We start from the raw sequence: 25,246 nt of genomic DNA on the forward strand, positions 1-25,246 counted from the left end.
CACCTGCAACCTCAATTCTCCTTTGTCGTGTAACACCCATATTCACAGGTTCCAGAGATCAAGATGTGAACGCCCTTGGGAGGCCATTACCCTGCCTACCATACACACTCATGAAGACAGCACTGTTGACCCCCGAAGTTCAGAGGTCTCAGATGTCTGTCCAGAGGTTGCACCATGAAGACCCCATGGCCCTCCGATCCATACACACAAACCTGGTGACCATCCTCATAGTGGTGGCAGCAAATGTCCACAGCCACCTTGGATGGACCCTAACCTGCTCCTAGGGGGACCCAGAGCCCTGACTCCAGGCTGCATTCTTTCTCTTCTATAATCTCATCCTGCTTCTTTCCACTTGGATGTTCACACAGGGTCTCTCCAGCTCAGGACCCAGGGCTCCTTTGTGGGTGGGTATGTGTGGATCTGCCCCAGTTGCTCCTACCTGGGGCTGCAGAAAATAGTCCAATCCCCTTTACCAGCCCCTTGTGCCTCAAGCCCCAGGCCTTAACCTACCAGTCAACCCAAGAGCCAGTCCACCCTCACTCCTGGGAGGGATGTGGACCTCAGCGGATGCTGGCGAGAAAGGCAACATCGTTACTGATGGCTCAGGGGCCTCTGAGGATCTGCCAGCAAGAGGCAGGAAGCAATACCTGCTGGAGGCTCTGCCCTGAGCTACCTTAGAGGTAGGCCATAGAGTTGCCATGGCAATGTGACAGCCCTGAAGCCGGAGCCCACGAGCCCCTCCTGTTCCTACCCATATCCAATGCCCACTAGATCAAGGGCTCATCCCTTATATCTCCTGGCCCCTGTATGGAAATAATACCCACTGCCTGCAGGAAAGAATGAGGCAGGCACCGGCTGCTGTGGAGCTGGTGAGTACCAATGTGCTAACTACCCCACCCGCCATCACTGGGGTGGGAGGCCCAGCCTTACCTTCCTGTCCTGATCTGGCAAGCTTGCTTTAGCCCTCCATGATCCTCCTTCCCCACAATCACAACCCCTTTTCTCAGTGACCTTCCTAAAGATGTCTCCTCCATCCTCCCTCTCCATCCCACAGGCAAAGGACTTCCTTGATCTCTTTCTCACACCATAATTTTTCAAAAAGTTGATGCTTAATTTATATGCAGTGAAATGCACAGATCTTAAGTGTGTAGTTCGATGCATTTTGACAAATATATATACCTATGTAGTCCACACCCCAATTAAGACTTGTCTTCCCCTTCTTCTCTTTTTGCCTCTGGGAGGTTATTTTGGAGGCTACAGATAAGAAGGGGCAGGTGGGACACTGGGAGGCAGGAGGAGGGACATAGAGAAAGCCATGGGGATGTTTGGAGCTTGTAGCTGGGGACATGAGGGATGGAGTAAAGTCCAGGCAGACTGAGATGCAGACTTTCTCCCCTTTGATCCTGAGGCCCCTGTGTCTTTCACCCCAGGAAGCAAGAAGGCAAACCCCTGTCCAGATCTGGCAAAGGCCTCACGTGGGGTGAAGTCTAGGAGGCTCACCAGAAGAGGCAACCACTGTCCTGTCTCCCCTGGGTCTTCCCACCTGGATGGCCAAGGGGCCTGCTCTGTTCTTATTAATATAATGCAGGAAGAATGAATGGCACTTTGACTTCCCCGAAAGCCAAGTGTCCTGGTGCCCGGAGGAAATACGTCCTCTCTCTGCATGGATCAAAGACCCCAGAGGAGGCTAATGAAACTGTGGCGTTTCCAGTTCGCATGTCCTTCTGAGGCAGGAGATAGATGGGCCTCAGGCTGAGCAGCTGGAGTTTGTTCCCTGGGGACAGATACTCCAAAACAGCCAGAGGGAGAGAGGAGCTGAGTCCCGCCCACATAAAAGGTAGAGACCACATATGTCTCATTCTTGAGGTCAAGGAGACCTTCCCGGCTACACATGCGCAGAAAAGATCCTTGAAGGTCAAAAAGGGAGTGACGTCAACCTATTCATAGGCTTCTTCGCCAGAATCCATCTTGGCTAAGAGATGGGTGCATGCACACAGGACGACCCTCATGTAAACCAAATAAGGACTCAGAACCAGGCAAAGCAAGATCACTGCCAAGAGAAACCCAGCAGAAATGCCCCATATAAGTGATTCAAACTACCATGAGGGGGCTACTCTCTCTCTGAGTCCATCCGTGTGTGCCTATTCACACGTACTCTTTTTTCCTCCCAATAAACACTTTACTTGTTTCACTACTTTCCGTCTCTTTGTAGAAATTTATTTCTACAAAGCTGATGGGCCAGAGCCTTGTCACTGGCCACTGGTCCCTGGTGGTCTAATGGCTAGGGTTCAGCGTTCTCACTGCCGCGGCCTAACTTCAGCCTCTGGTTGGAGAACCGAAATCCTGCTTCAAGCCAAGGCCACCTGAGATGACTTCCATCTCCAGGGGAGAGTGGCCAAAACTGGTAAAAGGAGGCTCCTTGCAGACGTCAACCTCCAGGTGCTGCTCCCCTGAGCAGAGGCCCCAGGAGGACAGGGCTTCTGTGGGTGTCAAGTGCAGTCCCTGACTTACCAGAGACCTGCATGGATGACTCCTTCCCAAGGAGGCAGGAGATCCTCTGCAAGTTTTCTGATCACTTGCCTTCTGATCCCATCACCTTTCACTCTGGATCCCACTACAGTGTAAGCTCCTTGAGGGTTCTCTGTCTGACGCTTTACTAGGTACCTGGCACACGCTTGGTGCTCAATAAATATTTATTGGATGAATAAACTAATGAAGCCTACCTAGCAACCAGTCGGATGGATTTTTTTCCTTCTAGTTACCTCTTGCCCTGTGTATAAGGCGCTGAGCACACTTTGGCCCTCTCTCAGCCAGATGACAAGGTGGTCAGATTACCAAGAAAGGAGATAAAATAAGGGCCCAGCCAGAGGTGATGGAAGGGAGGGTAGGGAAGAATTTGGGACACCCACTTTCTGGTCCAGGAATGAAGCCAATGAGCATAGCATCAGGGTTAGAACTTGGCAAAGTCAAGAATACAAAGAGCAGGGCTTCCCTGGTGGCGCAGTGGTTGAGAGTCCGCCTGCCGATGCAGGGGACGCAGGTTCGTGCCCCGGTCTGGGAGGATCCCGCGTGCCGCGGAGCGGCTGGGCCCGTGAGCCATGGCCGCTGAGCCCGCGCGTCCGGAGCCCGTGCTCCGCAGCGGGAGAGGTCACAACAGTGAGAGGCCCGCGTACCGCAAAAAAAAAAAAAAGAAAAAAGAAAAGAATAGTGCAGAATCCAAGGATGCCTCCAGGGGCAGAAATCCCCAAGGGCAAACAGGAGGTAAAAGGAGGAAAGGCACAGGAGCTGGGACTGAAGCAAGGTACACCTGGTGTGATTCTTCTAGAGACTGTCCTTAGCATGGGGCTTCCTCTCCAGATGCTCCCTGTACCCCTACCCACCTTGCTCTAAATCCCAACATTTGCCATCGCTGAGGTTTCACTCTACACCTTGATGACAGCTTTGAGCTTCACTAAAACAATTTTTCCACTTCCTGAACCAGATAAGCCAATCAGCTCCATGCTATACATTGTTAAAGCAGGCCCCATCCCCAGTAGAATGACACGAATGGACACCTCACGGCAGTGAAACACAGTGACGGTTACAAGCACAAATTCTATTGCCAGATTGCCTGAGTTCAAATCCCAGTTCTGCCACTAGTGACCTTGGGCAGATTACATAATCTCTCTGCGCCTCAGTTTCCTCTTGTGTAAAATGGAGACTAATAATGATACTATGAAATAGTAAGAAATACGTATATTGATCTCTGCCTCCAGTTCCTGACAATATTTATTTAGTCTTTGACCCATAGCCCCTAAATCCTTTGTAATTTACTGAGTGAAAGGAGTGTCTGACACAGAGGTCCCAAATCCTTTAGAATTTCCTGGGTGATCGGAGTATCTCTTTTTTTCTCAAAACAGATAACTTTTTATTGAATTATAGTTGATTTACAATGTTGTGTTAGTTTCAGGTATACAGTAAAGTGACTCAATTATACATATATGTATATATCTATTCTTTTTCAGATTCTTTTCCATTATAGGTTATTATAAGATATTGAATATAGTTCCCTGTGCTATACAGTAGGCCCTTGTTGTTTATCTATTTTATATATAGTAGTGTGTATTTGTTAATCCTAAACTCCTAATTTATCCCTCCCCCCTCTTTCCCCTTTGGTAACCATACGTTTGTTTTCTATGTCTGTGAACCTATTTCTGTTTTATAAATAACTTCATTTGTTTTTTTTTTTAGATTTCACATACAAGTGATATCATATGATATCTGTCTTTCTCTGACTTACTTCACTTAGTATGATAATCTCTAGGTCCATCCATGTTGCTGCAAATGGCATTACTTCATTTATATATATATGTGTGTGTAGAGATATATATACACACACCACATCTTATTTATCCATTCATCTGTCGATGGACATTTAGATTGCTTCCATTACTTGACTACCGTAAATAGTGCTGCTATGAACATCAGGATGCATGTATCTTTTTGAATTCGAGTTTTCATCTTTTCCAGATGTATGCCCAGGAGTGGGATTGCTGGGTCACATGGTAGTTCTATTTTTAGTTCTTTAAGGACCCTCCATACTGTTCTTCATAGTGGCTGCACCAATTTACATTCCCACCAGTAGTGTAGGAGGGTTCCCTTTTCTCCACACCCTCTCCAGCATTTGTTATTTATAGACTTTTTGATGGTGGCCATCCTGACTGGTCTGAGGTGATACCTCATTATAGTTTTGGTTTGCATTTCTCTAATGATTAGTGATGTTGAGCATCTTTTCATGTGCCTGTTGGCCATCTGTATGTCTTCTTCGGAGAAATGTCTATTTAGGTCTTCTGCCCAGGTAGGAGTATCTTTTGATCTAATGAGGAAGATTCTTGGCAGGCTCCTGAATGAGGGCTGGTCACCAGAAAGACCAAGCCATGATTAGAAGTTTGGAACTTTCAGTCCTACCCCCCATTCTCTGGAGAGAGGGGAGAGGCTGGAAAATGAGTTAATAATCAATCATGCCTACGTAATGATGCCTCCATAAAGATCCTTAAAATATGGAATTCAGAGAGGATCCAGGTTGGTGAGCACATCCACATATTGGGAGGGCGATGCACCCCCAACTCCACAGGGACAGAAGCTCCTGAGCTCGGGACACTTCCAGACCTCACCCTGTGTCTCTCTTCATGCGGCTCTCTTCCCATGGAGCCCCTCACAGGGTAAAAGTCACATACCTTGCAACAGTTAACAGAGCCCTTCTCTGCAATTCTTAACCTGGGCTGTGCATGGCAATCACCTGAGAACTCTAAACAACATGGGCACTGAGTTCCACCTCTGGAAACTCTTGCCCAATTGGTCTAGGGTAGAGCCTGGTATCAGGATTATTTTAAAACTCCCAGAGGAGTTGAATGTGTAGCCAAGTTTGAGAACTACCAACCCCTCACCCCGATTTGATCTGCTTCCTGTTGCCCCTCTGATCTCATCTCCAGCTACTGCCTTCTAGTTTGCTCTGTTCCAGCCACAGGGACCTCCTTCCTTTTCTTCAAACATGCCAGGCACATGTTGACCTCAGGAACTTTGCACATGCTGGTCCCTCTGTCCAGAAAGTTATTCCTCTGAGTATCCACATGGCTCACTTCCTCATCTCCTCTAGGTCTTTGCTCAAATGTCACCTTCTTAGTGAGGCCTTCTCTGACCATCTCATTAAAAATTCAACCCCTCCTCCTATTCCAGGCTGTTCCAATCTCCCTCTTCCACCTTACATTTCCCCACAGTACTTACTACTACATTTCCCAACAGTACTTGCTACATAGGTGACTTTGCTTTGTTTATTATCTGTCCTCACCTAACTAGAACAGAACACAAGCTCCCCGAGGGTAAGGATTCCTGTCTGTTTTGTTCACTGCTCTATCTCTGGGTCTAGACTATTCTGGCACATAGTAAGTGCTCAATAAATACCCTTTAAATGAACATATACTCTTCTCTCCCTTTGTAGATCCTCAGCTGCTCTTTCATCTCTAGAGCCCAGCCAAGTTCTCCTGGGCCAAGAAAAACCACATCCAACTAAACGGCATACATCAGGTGCTCAATAAATGTCTATGAAACTGAACTGAACTCTCCTTCCCAAAGAATATAGCCCCCAAGCCCAGCAGCAAGATCTTTCCTGAAAACTCCAGATATAAGCTCACTGTGGTTTGCAGCTTTTAAGAAAATTTTAAAAATAAGGGGAAAGTGGGGAAAAGAAGGTGTTGGTGGGGAGCTCACAAAAGTTAATGAGATTTTCTCAGCTATGGTACATGCCCACATTTTTAATAATTAGGAGTAATAAAAATTCTAACTGAACCTTAAAGGAACATCTTCTGTAACGAAGAGAGAAGTCAAGACAGACTTCTCTGTTGGGTGTAATGACTTGTTAGCCTCAGAAGATGGATGTACTTTAAAAAACTAATTTACAGAAAAAAATAATTGTTCATAAAAACGCACTGATTGGGTTAAAATGACTTATTAACAGGAATGCCAGATGATTCTCGTTCCCTTAAGGATTAAATTAGGTTATTAATCCTTCAAATTTCTAATGGAAGAAAGCCTTCCCCCTGCTTAGCAGATGGAGAAACTGAGGCTGGGGGAGTAGGGAGAGAGTGACTTGCCTGATGCAGGCCAAGTGGGCAGACCCTGGCTGAAGCCAGGAAGAGACCCAGGAGTCCAGACACCAAGTCCTAGCTCTGTCCCCAGCACTGTGGTGACCCCACCTCCCCACCTGCAGGTCAACAAGGGCCCGGCCACTGACTCTGCTCACCCACTGGGTCTGAGGTCAGGCAAGGGCCGGTCGAGGGGTAGGCGGTCACTGAGGTAGGCATTGTAGCCGTAGTACTGGAACTGCTTCAGGGCCACACGCCGGCCTTCGGGGCTGAGCTCCTGGCCCCAGTGTGCAAACAGAGAGGAGTCTGTGAAGGGCTCAGCCTCTGCCTCCTCAGGTTTCGCGGGGGCCTCTGGAGAAAGAAGGGATAAGGAGACAGTGGGTCAGAGCACACCCCTGCATATGCCATGACAACCCCTTTCCCTTCCTCACCATTGCCTTGGGTAAAACAATCTTAGCCCCAACTTTGGGGGTGGGGGAAGGGAGACTAGAATCTTCATGCTTCCACAAACTCATTTATCCATCCATACATCCATTCACCCACCCAACAACCACTAGCGCAACGGATATAGAAATATACCCAACAGGGTCTGCTGGGAAGCCGATGGGTGTGATCCTGATGCCCCATGGCTTTAAGTTAGAACATTTTCCTTTCCCAGTCTGCCTTCTCATCAGAGATGCCGGTCCCAGCCCACGAATGGGACTTCTGCTTCTCTTTCCCCAGATCGCACCCCCATTCCATGCCAGCTCTGAACCTGTCCCACACCCAGGTCCCCGAGCTGGGCATCTGCTCCCCTGCCCAGTTCTTGCCAGTCCACCTCTGTCTCCACTGTCTGGTCCTGCTGTGAGTTTCCTGGTCCCATCGTACAACATTCACCTGGCTGCAAGGACCCTCGGCCAGACTGCCTCCTGCTGCCTCAGGCTCTGCCCACCGGGACAGGGAATCATTGGCACAGGGGACAGCCATACCATCCCCAAACCTCCACGCACTCTGGGCACTGCTCATTGGATCCCTGGTAGACTTTGTGGAGGGGCAGTGCTCACACCAGGTCAAGAAGAGCTCATCGTTTTCCTGGAAGCTTCCAAGCAAAATGGAAGAGGCATTATTACTTTTAAGAGCAGAGGCTTGGATTCAAATAAATCCCTGCTCCACCATTCACTGGTTACATGACCACAAGCAAACACTCAACCTCTTGACGCCTTGATTTCCCCACCTGTAATGTGGGAATAATAATACCCACCCACCACCCCCAAGATCTGTGAGGATTACATACAATCATGTGTATAAAACACTTGTCTCAGAATAAGTGCACAACAAATGGTAATCAGGGTTGCTATAGCAAGAGGAGCCTGGAGGGTCATTTAAGTCCTTCTTTTATGGCGATAATGGGTAGGTCTTGCCAGGACATAGGCTGACAGGTCAAGACTATGGAATTCGTTCCCAGGGACGGGTAGTCAAGCCCACCATTCAAGGTCAGCAATCAGAAAAACTGGATAGAGATGCCAAGGTCACTGGACGGCGCCTTCCATGCTCATAAACATGATGTAAGAGACAGTTGGGAGCCTGGAATGAGACAGGGACCAGGAGGAAGCAGAAGGGGCGTTAGGAACAGGAGAGGCAGGCTTGGCACACTTGCCAAAGTCCCCTCAGCTGTCTGTATGGAGCCAGTAGGTGCATGCACACCTATGCCAGGTAACTTAAAGGTACAGGCCGAGACAGGCCAGGGGCTAGGGTTCCATGGTCTTCAAGGTTGGAGAGCTCAGAGCTGCCGACCACAGCTCTTAGCACCACTTCCTCCTGACGGACTCTTGGAAGAGCCAGTCTGGGAAGCGGAGGAGGCCTATAGGAGTAAGAGGGGGACCCTTCCAGCACCTAGGAAGGGGTGCTGCAGAGGGAGGAAGCCCCCATCACTGGAGGCACAGAGGGTGTCATGGACAGAAGGGAGCCGTTGTAGCTCCCTGCAAATTAGAGAGCCGAAGATTCTGAAAGCAGAGCGAGCACGCCGATGCCGGAGACCTTAGTCAGAGAGATGCCAAAACTTCTGTAAATGGAGCTGGGACTCGCAGGTGCTAGGTGAAAATGTGTATGCACCTCTCCTCTTCGGGGGCTGTGTCCTTGGGACATACCCCAAACTGGAGATCCGTGTAACTCCTGGGATAACTATCACGGCTAGCACTTGCTGAGTGTTTACCATGAGTCAGGCTCTGCTATAAGCATTTTTCACATATCGACTCAACTCACCCTACCAGGTGGGAAGTACTACTGGCTCCATTTTACAGATAATGAAGGTGAGGCACAGAGAGGATGGGAAACTTGCCCCAGTTCACTCAGAAGGAAGTGCAGTAGCTGAGGTGCAATCTCAGGATGTCTGTCCCCCGAGGCAGTAGTCCTAACCACGAAGCCGCACTGCCTCTACAGAGCAAAGGGCTGGATAGAGGTGAATCCCAAAGACAAACATGACCTATCATCTCAGTTACCAATTTTCCTTAAAGATACAGAAGGATACTCAGATATGTTAAACATATTAGGACGTATTAAAGAGTAAAATGCAAACTACATGTGCATTTCTATGACAAAGCAAGAGCTTTTAGGACTGTGGTGCTACTCAAAACTCCATCCCAGAACTCAGGCTGCCTTTGGCCCCCCAACTAGGTACGCTTGAAGGGCAACACGGGGCTCGCCTGATCCTGAAGGTCCTTGTTATCTCTCAAAAGATGGATGACTCACTCATTTGGAATGGGGGGTAGTAATAATCTAAATCAGTGAATCAACTGAATCATATAATATTTAACAGAAATGGAGTTTTACTGCTCGCACATACCTAAATGGATATTACCAAGTAAAATGAGATCAGTTAATGAAAAAATTATAATTCACAATTAGGCCAGTGTTTCATAAAAATGGATTATAAACATATTAAAGTCCTGGGTTCCACCACATGCTCCTGCCTTTTTACTCAGTATGGGTACAAATGACAACAAACTTGAAAGCAGTGGGTCCTGAATAATGAGTCTGGGGCGTGACAATGGGAAGAGGTATATTTGTTGAATTTCTGCCTGAGCGAAGCACGGTGCTAGCTGATGTCCTTACCCAAGGTTATCTCTGTCATGCTCACAGGTGTGGACTCCATGAGAACAGGACGACCTCTGTCTTGTTCCCTGCTGTATCTTTGGCTCCCAGCACAGTACGTGGCTCTTACAAGGGGCTCAGTGCATCATTTTAAAACAAATCAGTTAATAAGTACCCCATAGTGGTTAGTTATTAGACAAGAGGAAGCCAAAGATGAAGATGTTAAATGACTAATCTGAGGTCACCCAGTTTGTCAAGGGCATTGAAGCTTTCCTCTGCATCAGGGGTGGCAAACTATGGTCTGAGGGCCAAATCTGGCCCACCATCTATTATGTCAATAAAGCTTTATTGGAACACATCACATTCACTTGCTTACGTGTTAGCTATAGCTGCTTTAGAGCTACAAAGGCAGACTGGGTATGACAGAGACCATATGGCTTGCAAAGTGGAAAATATGTACTTTCTGGCCCTTTAAGAAAAAGTATACTGACCCCCTGCTCTACACCTTACATGTGACATCTCTTAGGTAAGGAGGCTTTGCCTCTGCTAATCCATTCATTTTGTTTCCTTACGAGCACTGGCTGTAGAGACAGAATCCATACTCCAGCTCGACCATTTGCCAGTTTAGTCTAGCTTATCTGCACTTTCGTTCCTCATCTGGAAAGTGGAATGGATACTAAAAGTACCTTCTTCATAGGCTGTTGGAGTGTATTCAATGAGCTGGTCCATGTAAGGAGCTTAGCACAGTGCCTGGCACATAATAAATGTTAGCTCAGTGGGCATCAGCGGCTAAGGACCCACACAGCCTCACAGCCCACCGCGGTGCTCTTCCACTGACACTTCTTGAGTTCAGATTACAAAGAGGAATGGCCTTGCCCTGAGGTCCCAGCTCTGGAAGATGCTGCTGTTGTGTAGCCCCCAGATGAAGGGTTTCCATGTCTACAAAGAGTGGCCTCCCCTTAACCAGTCCTAGACCCAACTCCCCTCACTCTCCACTAAGAAAGCAGACCTACAAGGAGGACCGTGTCTGACGTAGTTGGAGCTGTAAAGAGGCCCCAGGCAAGAGCCTTGGCTGGGTCCTCTGCAGGGGGCCAGGGGAGTCTGGACACATCTGGTGAGGGGCCAGACCCACGGATGTCTCTCATCCAGGGATGAGACCCGCCCCCAGAAGCAGATGCAGGCTGTGGCCCCTGCTGGGGTTCAGTCCTACTCGGCCATGCCTGACCAACTGAGGGGGTGACCAGAGAGAGGTGTCTATGCAGGGGGCTGAGGGCGCCCAAGGGAAGAGGTCATTCATGGCACAGATGAGCAGGGCACAGTGAACTCAGTCCGGCGGCCGAGCCAGTGTTTGGAGGATCCTTAGAACAGCACAGGGGCTGTGGTCCCAGCCCATTCTTCACCCAGCCCTGGTGCTTGTCTGTGTCCTAGGGAGAAGAGGCTGAGAGGGAACAGTGAAGGGCCATTTCACCAGACAGCCACACATGGGGCTCAAGCGGCACCTGTGTAACGCCCAGGCAGGGGAGCTATTCCTCTGCCTTCCCTGACTCACCACAAACAACCACGTGGTGTGAGCAGGAAGTGTGCCCCAGTGGGGCCTCAGGAAACCCATCGGCTGGAGAGACACTGCCATGCTATGCCCCTCTCTGCTCGGGACTTCCCATGGCCAACTGTCTCTCTCAGCCTCTGGACAGATGGCTCTACAGAGCAGAAACTGGAGAACAAGAACCAGAGCTGTCAGGGCCCCAGCAGGCCTGGGACAGCCTGTGGATGGGGAAGGAAGAACAACAGTGCAGACTGTAAGTCTGAAAGGCCCCAGATTGGCCACATGATTTGGAAATAGTTTATGAACCTACAAGCACGTATGCCAAAGTGCCACCTACTAACCATCACCAAAGGTACTGTCCAAAGTGGCAAAGTGCCACTCAAAAATTATTTGAGGTCCACTGAGGAGGGGACTACAGACTAATCTTGGGTGTTTGCTGCAAAACCTTTGCCCCCGGAGCTGATCCCCTCGTACACTGTACCCCAATTCCATTGCACTGGCCCTGCCAGGTGGTGAGGCCAGGCCATCGCAGTGGCCCTGTGATATAGGTTCTATCATTCCCATCATAGATGAGAGGAAACTGCAGGTCAGAGATGTAAAAGAACTTAACGTTGAAACCATACTCCTGACGGCAGCCCCGCCTCCATGTCATGGGCGAGATACACTGTCTGGCTTGAGGACTGGAAAAACTTCAGGTCCCGGGAGGCTGCTCAGTTGGCCTGCACTGGTTCACAGCAGTTGTTAAACCACTGAGATACCTTCACAGCGCTGGTAAACAGCTGCTTCCCAGAGTCCCTCTGGGTGGCCCTCTAACCCCAGCTGCTCTGGCCCTTTTCTTGGAATGATCCAGATCTTTCCACCAGCCAGCAACTGAAAGGTGTATGCCCGGCCCACCCAGGAGCCCCGTTCATGCACATTGGTTAGCGTCTGTGTCTGGCTGGATAAGTACAATTTGACCATTACTTGCTCGAGCCCTTCCTCGGAGGCCCCTGTGAGAAAGAATTATGGGTTTCTGGAGACCTTTCACTCAGCTCATCCGTTCCCCATGTGAGTGCCTGGGCGTCACTGTGTATGACCTGTTTTCCAGAAAGTTCTGCCAGTGATCACAGAGGGCATCCAGGAAATGCCACAATATGGTCTCAGAGATACACCCACAGTGCTTGACATGCAGCCCACTAATGAGAGCAGAGAATTACCGATTCAGGTCCTGACAGCTTCCATGCTAATTCACGGAGACAGGAGGGAAGTGGGGCAGGAAAGGAGCTTGCGAAGCTTTGAGCAGTTAATGCACCCAAGGCCGCAGAGCTGAGCACCGAGCCCAGGCTCACCAGGCAGGCACGATGAGCATGTCTGGAGACCCAGCCAAGCCTGTGAGGCTCCCGAAGCCGCTGTGCTGAAAGCAGGAGTACCTGCATGAGGGCAGCTGTTTCAGAGAGCAGCCCGCACGGGGGCTCGCCCAGCTGCTTTTGCTCCAGAGTCTGGGCAGTGATGAGGCCGCACAATGGAGTGGTAAGAAAATGGGTTTGGGAGTGAAACAGACATTGTGATGCTGCCCAGTGCCACCCACTTCTGACCACCTGTCCTCTCTAGGGCCACGTTCCTGGAGATCCCCACCTTTTGAAGCTGAGCCATTTTGTCAGCTCCTGTCATGCACTTCAGTGGAAACTCAGGTGCTGGTGACTTTTTTGGAGGAGCTGCAGGAGAGGCTGTAGCCCAGACCTCTCCCAAAGCAAAAACCCAGCACCTGGCTCTGCCCTTGGATTTTAGGATGAATCCTAAAATAGCAACAGAAGGGGCTCCATTGCATGATTGTTGCTGGAGTTCAAAGTGATTTGGGGCTGGACAGCAGGACTGGCCAAGCTCTACCGAGGGGACAGAGCCACTTAGGACGTGGCTCACATGGCTGAGGACCATTAGCCCTCTGCCCACGCTGGACTGTGTGCTCACTGGAAGTGGCAGCTCTGCTTCTGGTCCCTGTGTATGGGCGCCTTTAGGACTATTACCCCAGGAAAGCAGTGGAGCCCTCTTGTTTCTTATGGTTTTTCTCGGTTTCCTACATGCCCCTCTTTCAGGCAGAGCTAAGAAGGCTTTGAGGGTGGCTGGGGAGGGGGGCCTCACTCTGCCCTGCAGCCAGTGCTATTCTGGTTTCTGAAGCTGTGGTGTTTGGTGGTGAGATCCAGAGCCCAGGAGCAGGGAGGTGGGAGGAAGCAGGACAGCCAGGCCGGTGTCCCAGGTAACTGCCTGCCATGTGCACCGGGGCCTTAGGTCTAAGTTCATCCGGGGGACAGGCACAGACTGTCCTGTCTCCTGGTCCGCCTCCAGGAGTGTCCTGGGGACCTCCTCTCACCCCACAACTGGGTCTGCTCTTCATTGTTTCTGGACAAGCTCCACAGCCCAGCCCTGCAAGTCTCCATTTCCTTTACTGTGAGACAGGAACAGACTGCCAGGCTGCTGGGGAGAGCCACTGTGAGTCAGCTTTTGGAAGGATGAAGGCTAAGCATTAAATAATGGAGCCACCAGTGCTGAATATCCCAGATAAGAATTCATAAAGGCTGTTGCCTTTCCTTCCATTCCTTTTATTTTTTTTAACAGCTTTATTGGGGTGCAATATACATACCATAAAATTCGCCCTTTTCAAAAGTACAATTCAATGGTTTTTAGAAAAGTTTTCTTCCGTTCTTGAGATGTCTTGTTGCATGCTTTATTTGGGGTTAAAAGGAAAAGGGCTAATTGAATATCCCGAAATGTACGTTTGTATCACCTGCCTGCTGGCTTCCCGCTGATGATAAGGGACCACTCTTCTCACTAAAGAGCCTGATGCCTGGGCCCCGCCAGCCCGAGAAGCCCAGGCAGCCGCGTCTGCAGAGCATCAAAGCCAGTTCATCGGAGCAGTGCTCGTGAGGCAGGATTCACACCACCACACAGGGGGTGGTTCACCCCAGCACAACAGCGGCTAGTCTCTGCTTGCCGTCGGTCGGCCGTGCCACTTCCACGGCCCGGGATGTGTGTCCACCTCCCTTCTCTTCCATCAGACCCCGGTCCAAAGTGGGGCCCCTCGGCCTGTCCCAGCCAGAGTGAGGCACCGAGAGCCTGTGGGAAGCAGGTGGTCCTGAGAGGCAGGAGGCCTCAGTCGACCCTCACCTCCAACACTGGGCAAAACCCCGTTTCCCAGTCTGTGAGAGAGACCCAGTGTTTGTGTTCCATTAGAGAGAAAAAGGAGGACTTGAGCACATCATCGTGATGCTTTTCTTATACCTCGAAAAGCAAGACATTACGCCTCCCCTTGTACTTGGGCTCCTAAGGGGAAATTTTCAGATGTTTTATGTGCTAAGAGCCCTACTAGCAAAGAAGCGAAGTATTCTGTTGAGTTGAGGATCTTCCCCCCTCTCCACTTCTAGGCGTGCATTAGGACACAAGCTGAAGGTCTTTTGCCAGCAGCCCCTACAATTAGACTTTCTCTTCCCGAAAGAGAAAACTAAGAGAACTGCTAAGAGAAAGAATTGGGATCTGGCAGGAAAGGGCTTGGAGATAATCGGAAGAAACGAGCTCTGACAGACAGCCTCAGGTCCCACGCCATTCAAATCACCTGCGTTAACAACTTCATTCATCTCGGCAAAGACAAATCCGGAAGACCTTCCTCTGGCACCTGAAGAGCACCGCGGGGAAAGAAAAGCAGCTTCCTCAGAATGCCTCCCTCCTAGGCAGGGTCAGGCCTGCACGGCGAAGGGCAGCCTCCTGCAGGTGGTCTAAAGTCAGCTCTGCCCTTGACCGGCTATGCGACCTTTGTCAATCTCTCTGAACCTCGGCTGGCTCATCTATTTGATGAGGATAATAATACTTCTCACTCACCGCAAAGATTAGGTGAGTTGGTGGCACCAGTAAAGTGCTTAGCAAACTGTCAGACTCCTGGTAAGTGGAGTAGTTCCCTGTTGCTGCCGTAACAAATGACCACAAATTTAGTGACTTAAAACACAAGTTTATTATCTTGCAGTTCTGGAGGTCAAGGGTCTGACAGGGTCTCTCTGAGATAAAATCAAGGTATTGGCAGGTCTGTGTTCCTTTCTGGATGTTCTAGAGGAGAACTCTTGAATCCTCCTCCTTTCCAGCTTCTAGAGGCCACCTACTTTCCTTGGCCCATGACCCTCTTACTTCACGGTCAGTGCCAACAACAGTGGGTTAAGTCCTTCTCGTGTGGCATCCATCTGACCTCTTCTGATCTTCTCTGCCACTTTTAAGGACCCCATGATTACAACGGGCCCACCTGGATGATCCTGAACACTCTCCCTATTTTAAGGTCAACGGATTAACACCCGTAATTCCATCTGCAACCTTAACTCCCCATGCTATGTCAGGAAACATATTCACAGGTTCCAGAGATTAGGATGTACAGATCTTTGTGAGGGGCACATTATTCTGCCTACCCCAGTAAGAGTTCCATCATTGTGGGGTTTGCTATTTATAAAGGCGCAATTCTAATACTCTGCTCTCAGGGTTGGAACCCTAAGACGCAAAGGAAAAACAGCTCACGTTTGTCGAGAGCTGACCATTCACCAGCTCTCAGCACAGCGGCTCTCTCCTCCCTGACACTGCACTGGGACTGCACGAGGGGATACACACAGGCAATCAGGGCAGGGCTGCCAGCCAGGTTCTACAAAGGAGCGGGTGCACATGAGGACAGCAGGTGGCCGTGAGCTGTGGAGGGGTCTCGTCCATGACCTTGAAGCCACCTTAGCCCTGCGTCCCTCATACACCAGCTACTGAACAACGAACGAGAGCCTGGATGGGGTGAGGCAGGTACTGCAGCAATCACCCTCCTGCCTCTCTGCTTCCTTCCCACCAGCTCTGACTGAACTGTCCCCGTCTCACCGCTGGCCCTGCCTCTGCTGCTGTGCTTTGAATTGGTGTTGGCAGTTGGTTGCCCAAAACTCTGGCTCTCCAAACTCCCTAAAGCTGCAGTTCTATTGTCTTGGGGGGGTTTCTCATCTGAGAATCTGAAAAATTGCCCACTGGTACATACATAAAACAATCTGCATTCAATTTCATGGGAGTCATGAGAAGCAGTATGATATACCGCAGAGATGGGCAAACCTTTTCTGTAAAGGACCAGCAGTGAATATTTTAGGTTTGCAGGTCTCAGGGTCTTGGTTACAACTACTCAACTCTGCCCTATCTCTGGAAAGCAGCCATAGGTGATATGTAAATGAGTGGGGGTGGCTTTGTTCCCGGAAGAGTATTTCTACAGCAGGCAGCAGGTCAGATTTGGCCCCTGGGGTAGCACACGCTGTGGCTCCTGGCTACTGCATCTACTAGACGGCCAGGTCATAACAGCTCTGTGCCTCAGTCTCCTCACTAGTAAATAGGATAACAATACCTGCCTTGTTGGGTCGTAGAGAGGAACGAGGAGTGAACCTGTGTCCACTCAGAACAGTGCCCGGCGCCTTGTAAGCTGGGTGAAAGCGTTAGCTAGGATCTGCCTGCTGGTCAATAGCACCTGCCTCCAGGACACTGGCTCTGAATCAGCTCTCTGCCTCGTTCCATGACAGCGCACTCTGATTGCCCAGGTACTGGCCTCATGGGACACAACGCTAGCCCACCTAATCCAGCCCCAGCCTGAAAGGACAAAGGTAGTTACGATCCTGGATGTTCAAGTCACTGAGAACAGGACCCTGGGCGTGGCTGGGACAGAGGACAGAGGAGTCAGGCGCCCTGGCAGGGGCTGGCAAGGATGAGAAAAGGCTAGGACTCAGGAAGGGCGGCAGGTCCTAGCAAGAAACTAGAGAAGGAGTCAGGGGTCTAGGGAGAAGCACAGTCATTCCATTCTGGGCTGACATGGCAGGCAAGGAACAGGAATTCGTCCGACTCTGTGAGCTCACTCCAGATACTCTGTGATGGCCTCTCGCAGCCAGATACATCTCACACCTGCTCCCTTGCCAGCCTGGGACTACCGTGCCCTCTCCCCCCTGCACAGGGTGGGTTCTGGGCCTGGGTGTGGCTAAGCTCACAGCTGAGACAGCTGGGCAGGTAGGGATAGCCAGAGCTCAGCGTGTGCACACACACACTCACGGAAATGGAAAGGGACTTGATTAGAAATTATGCAGAATGAAAGCTGCTAGTAAAGGTCCAAGTTTTTATGCTCTAGAGCCAACCACATAAAGAACATGTGAAAAAGTCATTTTAGGGAGTGACAAATGTACGTACCTCAGGAACCGGGATTTATAGGTGCCATTATGTGCTACTTTAAAGCAACCCTTTAAACCTAGATTTCTGCCTAGGAGATATAATGAACTCTGAAGCACATACCATCTTTTTTTTTTTCCTGAGAGCTGTCAGCCTGGAGCTGAGCACCCAGACTTCTAAATATACACTTCACCATTCACACATAAAACACTGTTTCCACACATCGATTTCTTGGAACGAACTAGCTGGTGACCCTGTTGATGTTAAAGTGGCATGCTTCTCCGGGCACAGATGCACAGATGGGAACAGCTGGACTCGACAGTGAGAAAGAAATGTAGTCCTTTGCAGCACGGCAGCCGGCAACCCAGACCAACTTCAGACGCCTGCGACAGCTGCAGCTCTTAGGTGCCGGGACAGGCTACAGGAGGGTCCTTGCTTTGGGAAATCTACAGCCTGAGGTCAGCTGGGAAGAGTGTGTCCCTTCCTCTGTAATATTACTCTACCCTTTCCCCTCCAGTCTCAGCCTCTCCAGGGAAGCCTGCCGGTTTCCAGTGTCTTTCTTCTGGTCTTAAAGGGACAGCCACATGCTGTCTTGCAGTGGCTCCCAAACGTTAACAGGCATCAGACTTACCCAGAGGGCTTGTTCAATCAAGGATCATGCTGGGCCCCCCTCCCAGAGTTTCTGATTCCGCAGGAGGTCTAGGGTGAGGCCTGAGAATGTGCATTTCTAACAAATTCCCAGGGGATGCTGAGGCTACTGGAGGGGCCTCGCTCTGAGAACCAGGCTGTAGAGGTGACTGGAATCACAGGCCTCCTTCTAGCCCTGGCTCTGCAGCTCATTCACTCTGTGAACGGGCAAGTCGCTTCCTCTCTTTAGGCCTCAGTTTTCTTCTGGGTAAACATAAGAGGGTGGGATGAAATGCTCTATAACAGCAGTCCCCAACCTTTTCGGCACCAGGGACCAGTTTCGTGGAAGACAATTTTTCCACGGACAGTGGAGGGGGTGGGGAGGTGTTGGTTCAGGAGGTAACACGAGCGGTGGGGAGCGATGGGGGGCAGCAAATGAAGCTTCACTCGCTGGACCACCCGCCACTCCCCTCCTGCTGTACGGCCCGGTTCCTAACAGGCAGCAGACCGCTACCGGTCCGCAGCCCAGGGGTTGGGGACCCCCTGCTCTATAAGACACTTTCATGTTCTCAAATGTGATTCTAAGGTGGTTCAGCTCATACAGGAACTGGTGGTTTCCACTTAGGAGCAGAATGTTCAATGGTACCCTTAAGCCTCTAGTTCAAATTTTTTATTTTTTAAATAAACAAACCAAGGTCCAGAGAGGTTAAATGACTCGCCCGAGGTCACACAGCTCGGTAGCTGCTGATTCTTGGACCAGAAAAGTAGACCAAGCCCCTGAATGCCCTCATTCCCTGCTCAGTGCATCTCCACCACCCATGAGGATTTCTGCAAAGCAGCTCTGGGGACAGACAACCTGCTTGACCGCCAAGTCTTTCCAGTACCTCTGAGGAAGCCAAACCCCAGAGCCCGAGCCTTGGACAAACCAGCAAATCCTCCCTCAGACACACCTCACCAAGACTGGTGCCCGGGTCTAGATCGGCAGATGCACCTGCAACCTATACGTCAGGCTGGCAGGGAGGTGAGAGGTGCTCTGCAGGTGTGGAGGGAGAGGATATTAATCACCAGATCCCAGGACTATTAACCAGGCTCCCAGAGGAGATCAGAGCTCCTGTTTTGCTCAGTTATCACCAGCTGTATGCTCACACACACATAGTCACAGCAGCCCACAAAGGCTTGTCCGGAAAGCAGATTCCTCTAGTCCCAAGGGGCTGCTCACCGCATGGAGGCAGACCATTAAAAAGGTGTCATTTCAAAGATGATAGAAGAACACTTGTAAAAACTCCACTCTGGTTCAACAGCCACATCTGAATCTTTAAGTGCAGTTTACAGTGGAGAAGGGAGTAGTCGCAGCCAGGGCCTGGGGGGGTCTGCTCACAGGCTCCCAGGTACCTGGGCTGTGGGCACCCCAGGGCCAAGCACCACCACTCCCAGGAGCTGTTGGCTCCCTGGACATCTTTTCATTGCTGTCCTCGGTCGTATATCTCCCAGCCCAGGCAGCCACAGCTGTATTTCAGTGAGGGAAAGTGGATTTGTCCTTCGAAAAAAGTTAACAAACAGGCCCTCCCAACCCCAGGCTCCTGCAGGACCAGGAAAGGCTTTGAATCCACGTCAAAGAAGCCATCAAAGGAAACAGGCCATTTCAAACAAAATCCATTTCTCGAGCATGACGGTAAAAATATTTATCACATGAAAGATGTGAAAACCCTTATGATGTCTTAACGCTCTGTATTATGGATGCAGCATGTGTCCAGCGGAATGTGTGCAAAAAAACCCGTCATGCCTGTGACTTTGAAAGAGGGAAAAATTAGTCCTTTCCATGTGGCAAATTCTTAATTTACCAACCCAGTCGTGCTGCATGGGCACCTGAGGCAAAGGAAGGAGGTGGGCCCGGCGTTCAGCCAGACAAAATAAGCAAGGGCTTCAGACAAAGGAAGTCTACATGTCCGGGACACGGTGAATAGGGGGTCCCACACTTATCTATCTCTGTCAGCCAGGGGCCTTGAAAAGCATCCACCCTCACGCCTCATGTACGAGGTCAGACAAGGCCACTTCAGTGTGTCTCAGGATTATCCACAGGGTCTGAACTTTCTTCAGGCACCTCCATAATCATGAGCATTTGCTGTTCAAATGGATTTTCAAAGTGCATGATAAAGCCTGTTCCTACTCCAGGAAAGGATCACGAGGGGGCAAGACAGACTTCCTGGGAGGCCCGAGTTTCTCAGGCTCAGATCTGAGGATGAAAGCTCTGCTCAGAGACCTTAGGGCACTGAGGTTCTACCTCCATGCCATACCTCAAGGTTGGTGAGTGACCAGAGAGGGCACTGGGATGCACAGCCTCTCATGGATCCACGAGCATGTCCTTCTCTTCGGGAAGGAGATGCACCCAGTTCTAATGCCCTTTCCTCCGGATGGGTGGCTTAGAAAGAAGCTCCCTTGTAGGCCCTGGCACACTGAAAAAGACACATGGGCTTGCCCTGCCTTTCTGGGTACCCACAGAGAGCTGGAAATTAAACCCTATGCATTTGGAGTTATAAATCAAAGTTAATTCACGTACTCAACAAATTGCATCGAGATGCAGCTGTGCAGAGGTAGCCTAGTCTGGAAGTGAAGTATCAGACCTCTGAGACACACTGCTGGAGTCTGGAACTTGGCTTCACTCCTCGCTGGCTGTGTGACCTGGCACAAGTCCCTTAACCTCTCTGTGCCTCAGTTTTCTAACGTGGAAAAATGGGGATAATCATAATACCTCTCCCTTGTGGGGACTGAATAAATTAATGTGGGGCTGTCACATTCTGTGTGCTATATAATCACTGGTAATTGTTGCTGTAGCTATGGGCAGGTACTATGCTGGCTGCCGGGATAGAATTACAAGCAAACAGTGGAGAGCTTATGAAGTGGTTATTCATCGCTTTCTCATCTTCCTCACCAGGGTCAGGTCCGCAGAGTCACTTAGAACACAAGCCTCCTCCATCCTCCCTAACAGGACGAGAGGACACAGAGCCCGCTGGTACCCTGGGGTGGGGTGCCTTGGGACGCCCGAGGAAGGCCGGCCTCGGCTTTCTGCTCCTCACCCCATTCCTGCTAAGGTCAGGAGAGGAAGGGAAGTCGGGGAAGCCACACGGGAGTGGGGGAGACCAGTGCCACTGTGTGAGGGCCTCTGTATCAAGACAGATCTGCCTGGTTGGGGAGTTGGGTGGGAGGTGGTGACTTTTCCTCCTGGGTCAGTCTGTCACACTGGGCAGACTTGGGCTAGGACACGGGGATTCCAACCCTATGGGGCTGTCTGCAGGAAACCCCAAGGATTCCTCATAGTATGGGTGCTGATCTCTCCAGGTCGCCCTCTGCTCATGACCCAGTGGGATGGCACCTTAGCAGTAAAAACCAAGGCAGACTGGAGGGTGAGGCTGAGAGGTAGAGCTTGGGCAGGGTCCTGAGGGTGGTCTCTATGAACCAGAGACACCTGGAGGTGACAAGCTCCTCCACTGTTGGGGATCATGAAGGGAAGGTCCCCAGACCCCTCACACACCCACACCACTAGCCTTTTACAAGACACACCACAGTTAGCATCCTAGACCACGGACTTGGGCAAGGTCAGCCCCATGTTAACCTCCTCTCCTCCTGTCAGGCCCCAGGAGGAGGAATGGAATTGATGGACAGCACTTGGGCTTTCTTGTGGGGAGGGGCTCACCCTGCCCAGATGTCCTGCCCCCTGAGCCCTTGTCTCCCTGCATACCTCACCAGTACACTGCTGAGCACGGCAGGTCAGAAAGTTCCCAGATGCAGACATGAGGCAAAGTCAGAGCCCAAAGGACCCGCAGGAACCATTCATCCAGACCAGTGCTCTTGGCCTTTTTTTGATTATAACCTACAGTAAGAACTACATTTACGTCTAGTACACGCATGCAAACATACATAAGGGAAACCACAATTTACAAAACAGTCTTTAGGCTTACCATATGTGACTAACTCTGGAATATTCTATTTTATGCTACAATATTTTGTTAAGAACGAGTGCTGGTTGTGACCTAGGAAATTGATTCTATGACCTACTAATGGGTTGTGACCAGCATTTTGCAAAACAATGATCTAGAGCAATGGATTGCTACCTTTTATAAATCAACGCCTCCTTTTCATAAATGTTAAAAATCCCTACCCTCCTTTCATATTCTTTGAAATGTGAAAATAAATTAACTATCACAACTGAAAACAAATAAAAATAATGGCCATTTTGGAATCCGCTTCTTCAAAGTATGCATGCCACCTAACCCTACTTTCCAAAGACTTTGATATGGACCACCCCATAGGAGAGAAGATGCCCCCCCCAGTTGAAAATAACCTAGTTAAGAGTGGTTTCCAAGAGCTTCTATGGAGCCCCCTTGGGGAAAATGGACCCTGTGTTGGGGGAAGGGGAGGGCTGAGGTCCCTCTTTCCCCCTCTACCATAGCTGCTTTGACTGAGTCTGTTTATATGTTAGGGTTTTGTATAGGAAACCCTTTAAAGAAAGGGTCATTGGCTAAAGAAAATGGTTTGAACCCCAGAGGCTAGTGAGTTCATCTGTCTCATTTCCCTGGGGAGAGGAAGAGGCCAAGTCATTCATTCCATCAGAAAGATTCAGGGACTTGCTGAAGACGACACAGAGAGGCAAGGTTAGGGCAGAAGTGAGAGGGAGACAGGACAGAAGGTGAGACCTGGTCTATGGCCACACCACCCTGAACGTGCTCCAGCTCATCTAATCTCGGAAGTGGGACCTGGGCAGGGTATTCTTAGGTCTTCAAACAGTTTCAAAAAGACCCAACGATAAGGACATGCACAACGAAGGGACCCAATTCCTTGGCTTTGAGTTCGATTTCTAGAGGACTCGGCATGGAAAAATACTAAGTCAGAAGCCCTGCTTAACAGCTACGTGTGGCTTTGATAAATAAACGTGGGGAAATGAATTGATCATCTCTGAACAGGGGCAGTGTGTCTGGAGGAGAGCATCTTCTTAACCTTGGGTCCAGGAGGAGGGAACCTCTTGATGAAGAGAAGATAGAAGAGGGGGTGTGTGCATGTGCTCAGAGAGGGAGGACGGCGGGCGGAGGTGAAGAGGGTTCTGCTGGCTTTTCCACTAATACACAGAAGCCGACGCCAAGTGTCAAGCTCATGGCTCTGCGGCATCCACCGCATCCACTACACCGGCTGCTGCTGCCCCAGGCTAAGTCATCCACCATCTGATAATCAGAACACCCCCAGGACTGGCTGGTTCCAGCTGCAGGTGTTACCCTCTGCTCCGTCCGAGGGGCTTTTCTGACCCAGAGCCAGGAGAGGCAACGTGATAGAGGCTCCTCTCTGGACTCCAGCAAAAGCCTCTGAACACAGCAGATGCTGCCATCCGTGCCTATCTGACGGCCGTCCAGAGGCATCAAAGGGAGCCGCTCGGTGTTCTGGAGTGAGCCCAGGTCCAGGCCATATATGTCTCTTGAGGGCTGGAATCAGCCCAGAAGACACACCCACACAGCACAGACAGGCACTGTCCCTGAGGCTGTGGCTTACCCGAGTTCCCAACCCTGACTGCACATCAGTGCTAACTGGGGAGCAAAACAACAACAAAACTACAAATGCCCAGGCCTACACCAGACTGACCGATTCAAAATCTCTGCAGGTAGGGTCCAGGCATCTTTCTTGTTTGTTTCTTTTTTTTTTTTTTTTTTTTTTGCGGTACGCGGGCCTCTCACTGCTGTGGCCTCTCCGGTTGCGGAGCACAGGCTCTGGACGCGCAGGCTCAGCGGCCACGGCCCACGGGCCCAGCTGCGCCGCGGCATGTGGGATCTTCCTGGACTGGGGCAAGAACCCGTGTCCCCTGCATCGGCAGGCGGACTCTCAACCACTACACCACCAGGGAAGCCCTGTTTCATTTTTTTAACTTCTCCAGGTGATTCCAATACACAGCCAAGATTTAGAACCACTGGGTTGGGGAATAGTTTCCAAACTGCAGTGTGTACACAGAAGTCCACTTGGAAAGTCTGGGGACAATACAGATTCACCCCAAGATGCGCCATCCCCCAAGATTCTGGAGCAGAAGGTCTACAGGGTAATTATTAACAAGTCCTAAGAAATGAGCTCCTCCCTACCAACAGAACTTCATGTCAATTCAAACCATCGCACATCTCACATAACAAAGCGACCCTTAGTGTTTTATCCCCTGAACAAGTACTGTAATCCTTTTACATACGGTAAGTGTTTTATCGGACAAACACAGTGCCTTCTCTCAGATGCAGCAAGATGGTGTCATTACCCTCTTTCAAACAGGCTTTTGGAAATTTAATAACTGGTGATGCCAAGGTCTATTTTCCTTATCTGAGCATCATGATGAGCATCAGAAGATTCCCCCTCCCCAGGGCAAATTAATGTGCAAGGCACTTGGATATACTCAGATATAGAAAAGAAAGCCACTCAAGGCCCGGAGCCGTGATGGTCCCAGCCCCGCTGGTGAGCTCCATCTTCCCTCCTGCCATGAAGTTCTCACAAACGGCTGAGTCTTGTTTTGAGATTTTGGGTCTTTTCTCTACACCACAAACTGTATTTATGACGCAGTGCTCCCCAGCACGCAGGTTGAGAAACAGAGCCGCTGAGCCTGGGCTGCAGGGAGGTTGCCAGAGAGTAAAAGAGGCCAGGCTGGGGGTGGGAGGATCTCACAGGCTCTTCATTGAACCCCCGCTTCCCTTTGTTTCCTGTTGGCAGGATTCTTGGAACTGGTGGCTTTTTCAAACAGCACCCCTAGAAATCAAAATGCTCCCCTCCGCTTCGAGAACACCGGCTTAGCCAGCAGTCACTGCAGAGGGGCTGCAGCGGATTCTCCAGGTGTTGGTGCTGGGAAAGGCTGGGAACCATGACGGGAGGGATGCAAAGATGAGGCAGCCTCCCTGCCTCCAGTGACCTCACACGTAGGTATGAGATGGACAGGTAAACAGGTGTACTGCCTGTGTACCGCCATTCCACAAGGGGCTGGAGGGCTGGCTGGCTGGACAGATGGACGGTCGTACCGATACAGGGTCATTCAGACCTACTGCTGCAGCCAGGGTTTGGTAGGGAGAGCGTGTCGGGCACAGCTGCTGCCTCTGGAGATGGGGCCGGCAGAATGCAGCACTCTACGTCACTGCCAATAAGCCAGCTCTGAGGAGACTGGTGTTTGGGTCCCGGGAGCCAGGAAAGGCAGTCTGAGTTGTAT

At 50.5% G+C, this 25,246-nt stretch overlaps 1 protein-coding gene across 1 annotated transcript in view; it reads right to left on the bottom strand.

The window, feature by feature from the left end:
• The window catches only part of GALNT18 (polypeptide N-acetylgalactosaminyltransferase 18), a 347,432-nt gene that overhangs the window by 174,657 nt on the left and 147,529 nt on the right, over window positions 1-25,246 (bottom strand). Inside the window, exon 2 of the mRNA XM_029207628.1 lies at window positions 6,779-6,971. Coding sequence (XP_029063461.1) covers window positions 6,779-6,971 — 193 coding nt within the window. The remainder of the gene's footprint in view (window positions 1-6,778; window positions 6,972-25,246) is intronic.

The sequence above is a fragment of the Monodon monoceros genome, unplaced genomic scaffold (genome assembly GCF_005190385.1).
Source record: "Monodon monoceros isolate NGI ecotype Baffin Bay Population unplaced genomic scaffold, NGI_Narwhal_1 Super_Scaffold_7, whole genome shotgun sequence".
In the NCBI taxonomy this organism is placed as follows: Eukaryota; Metazoa; Chordata; class Mammalia; order Artiodactyla; family Monodontidae; genus Monodon; species Monodon monoceros.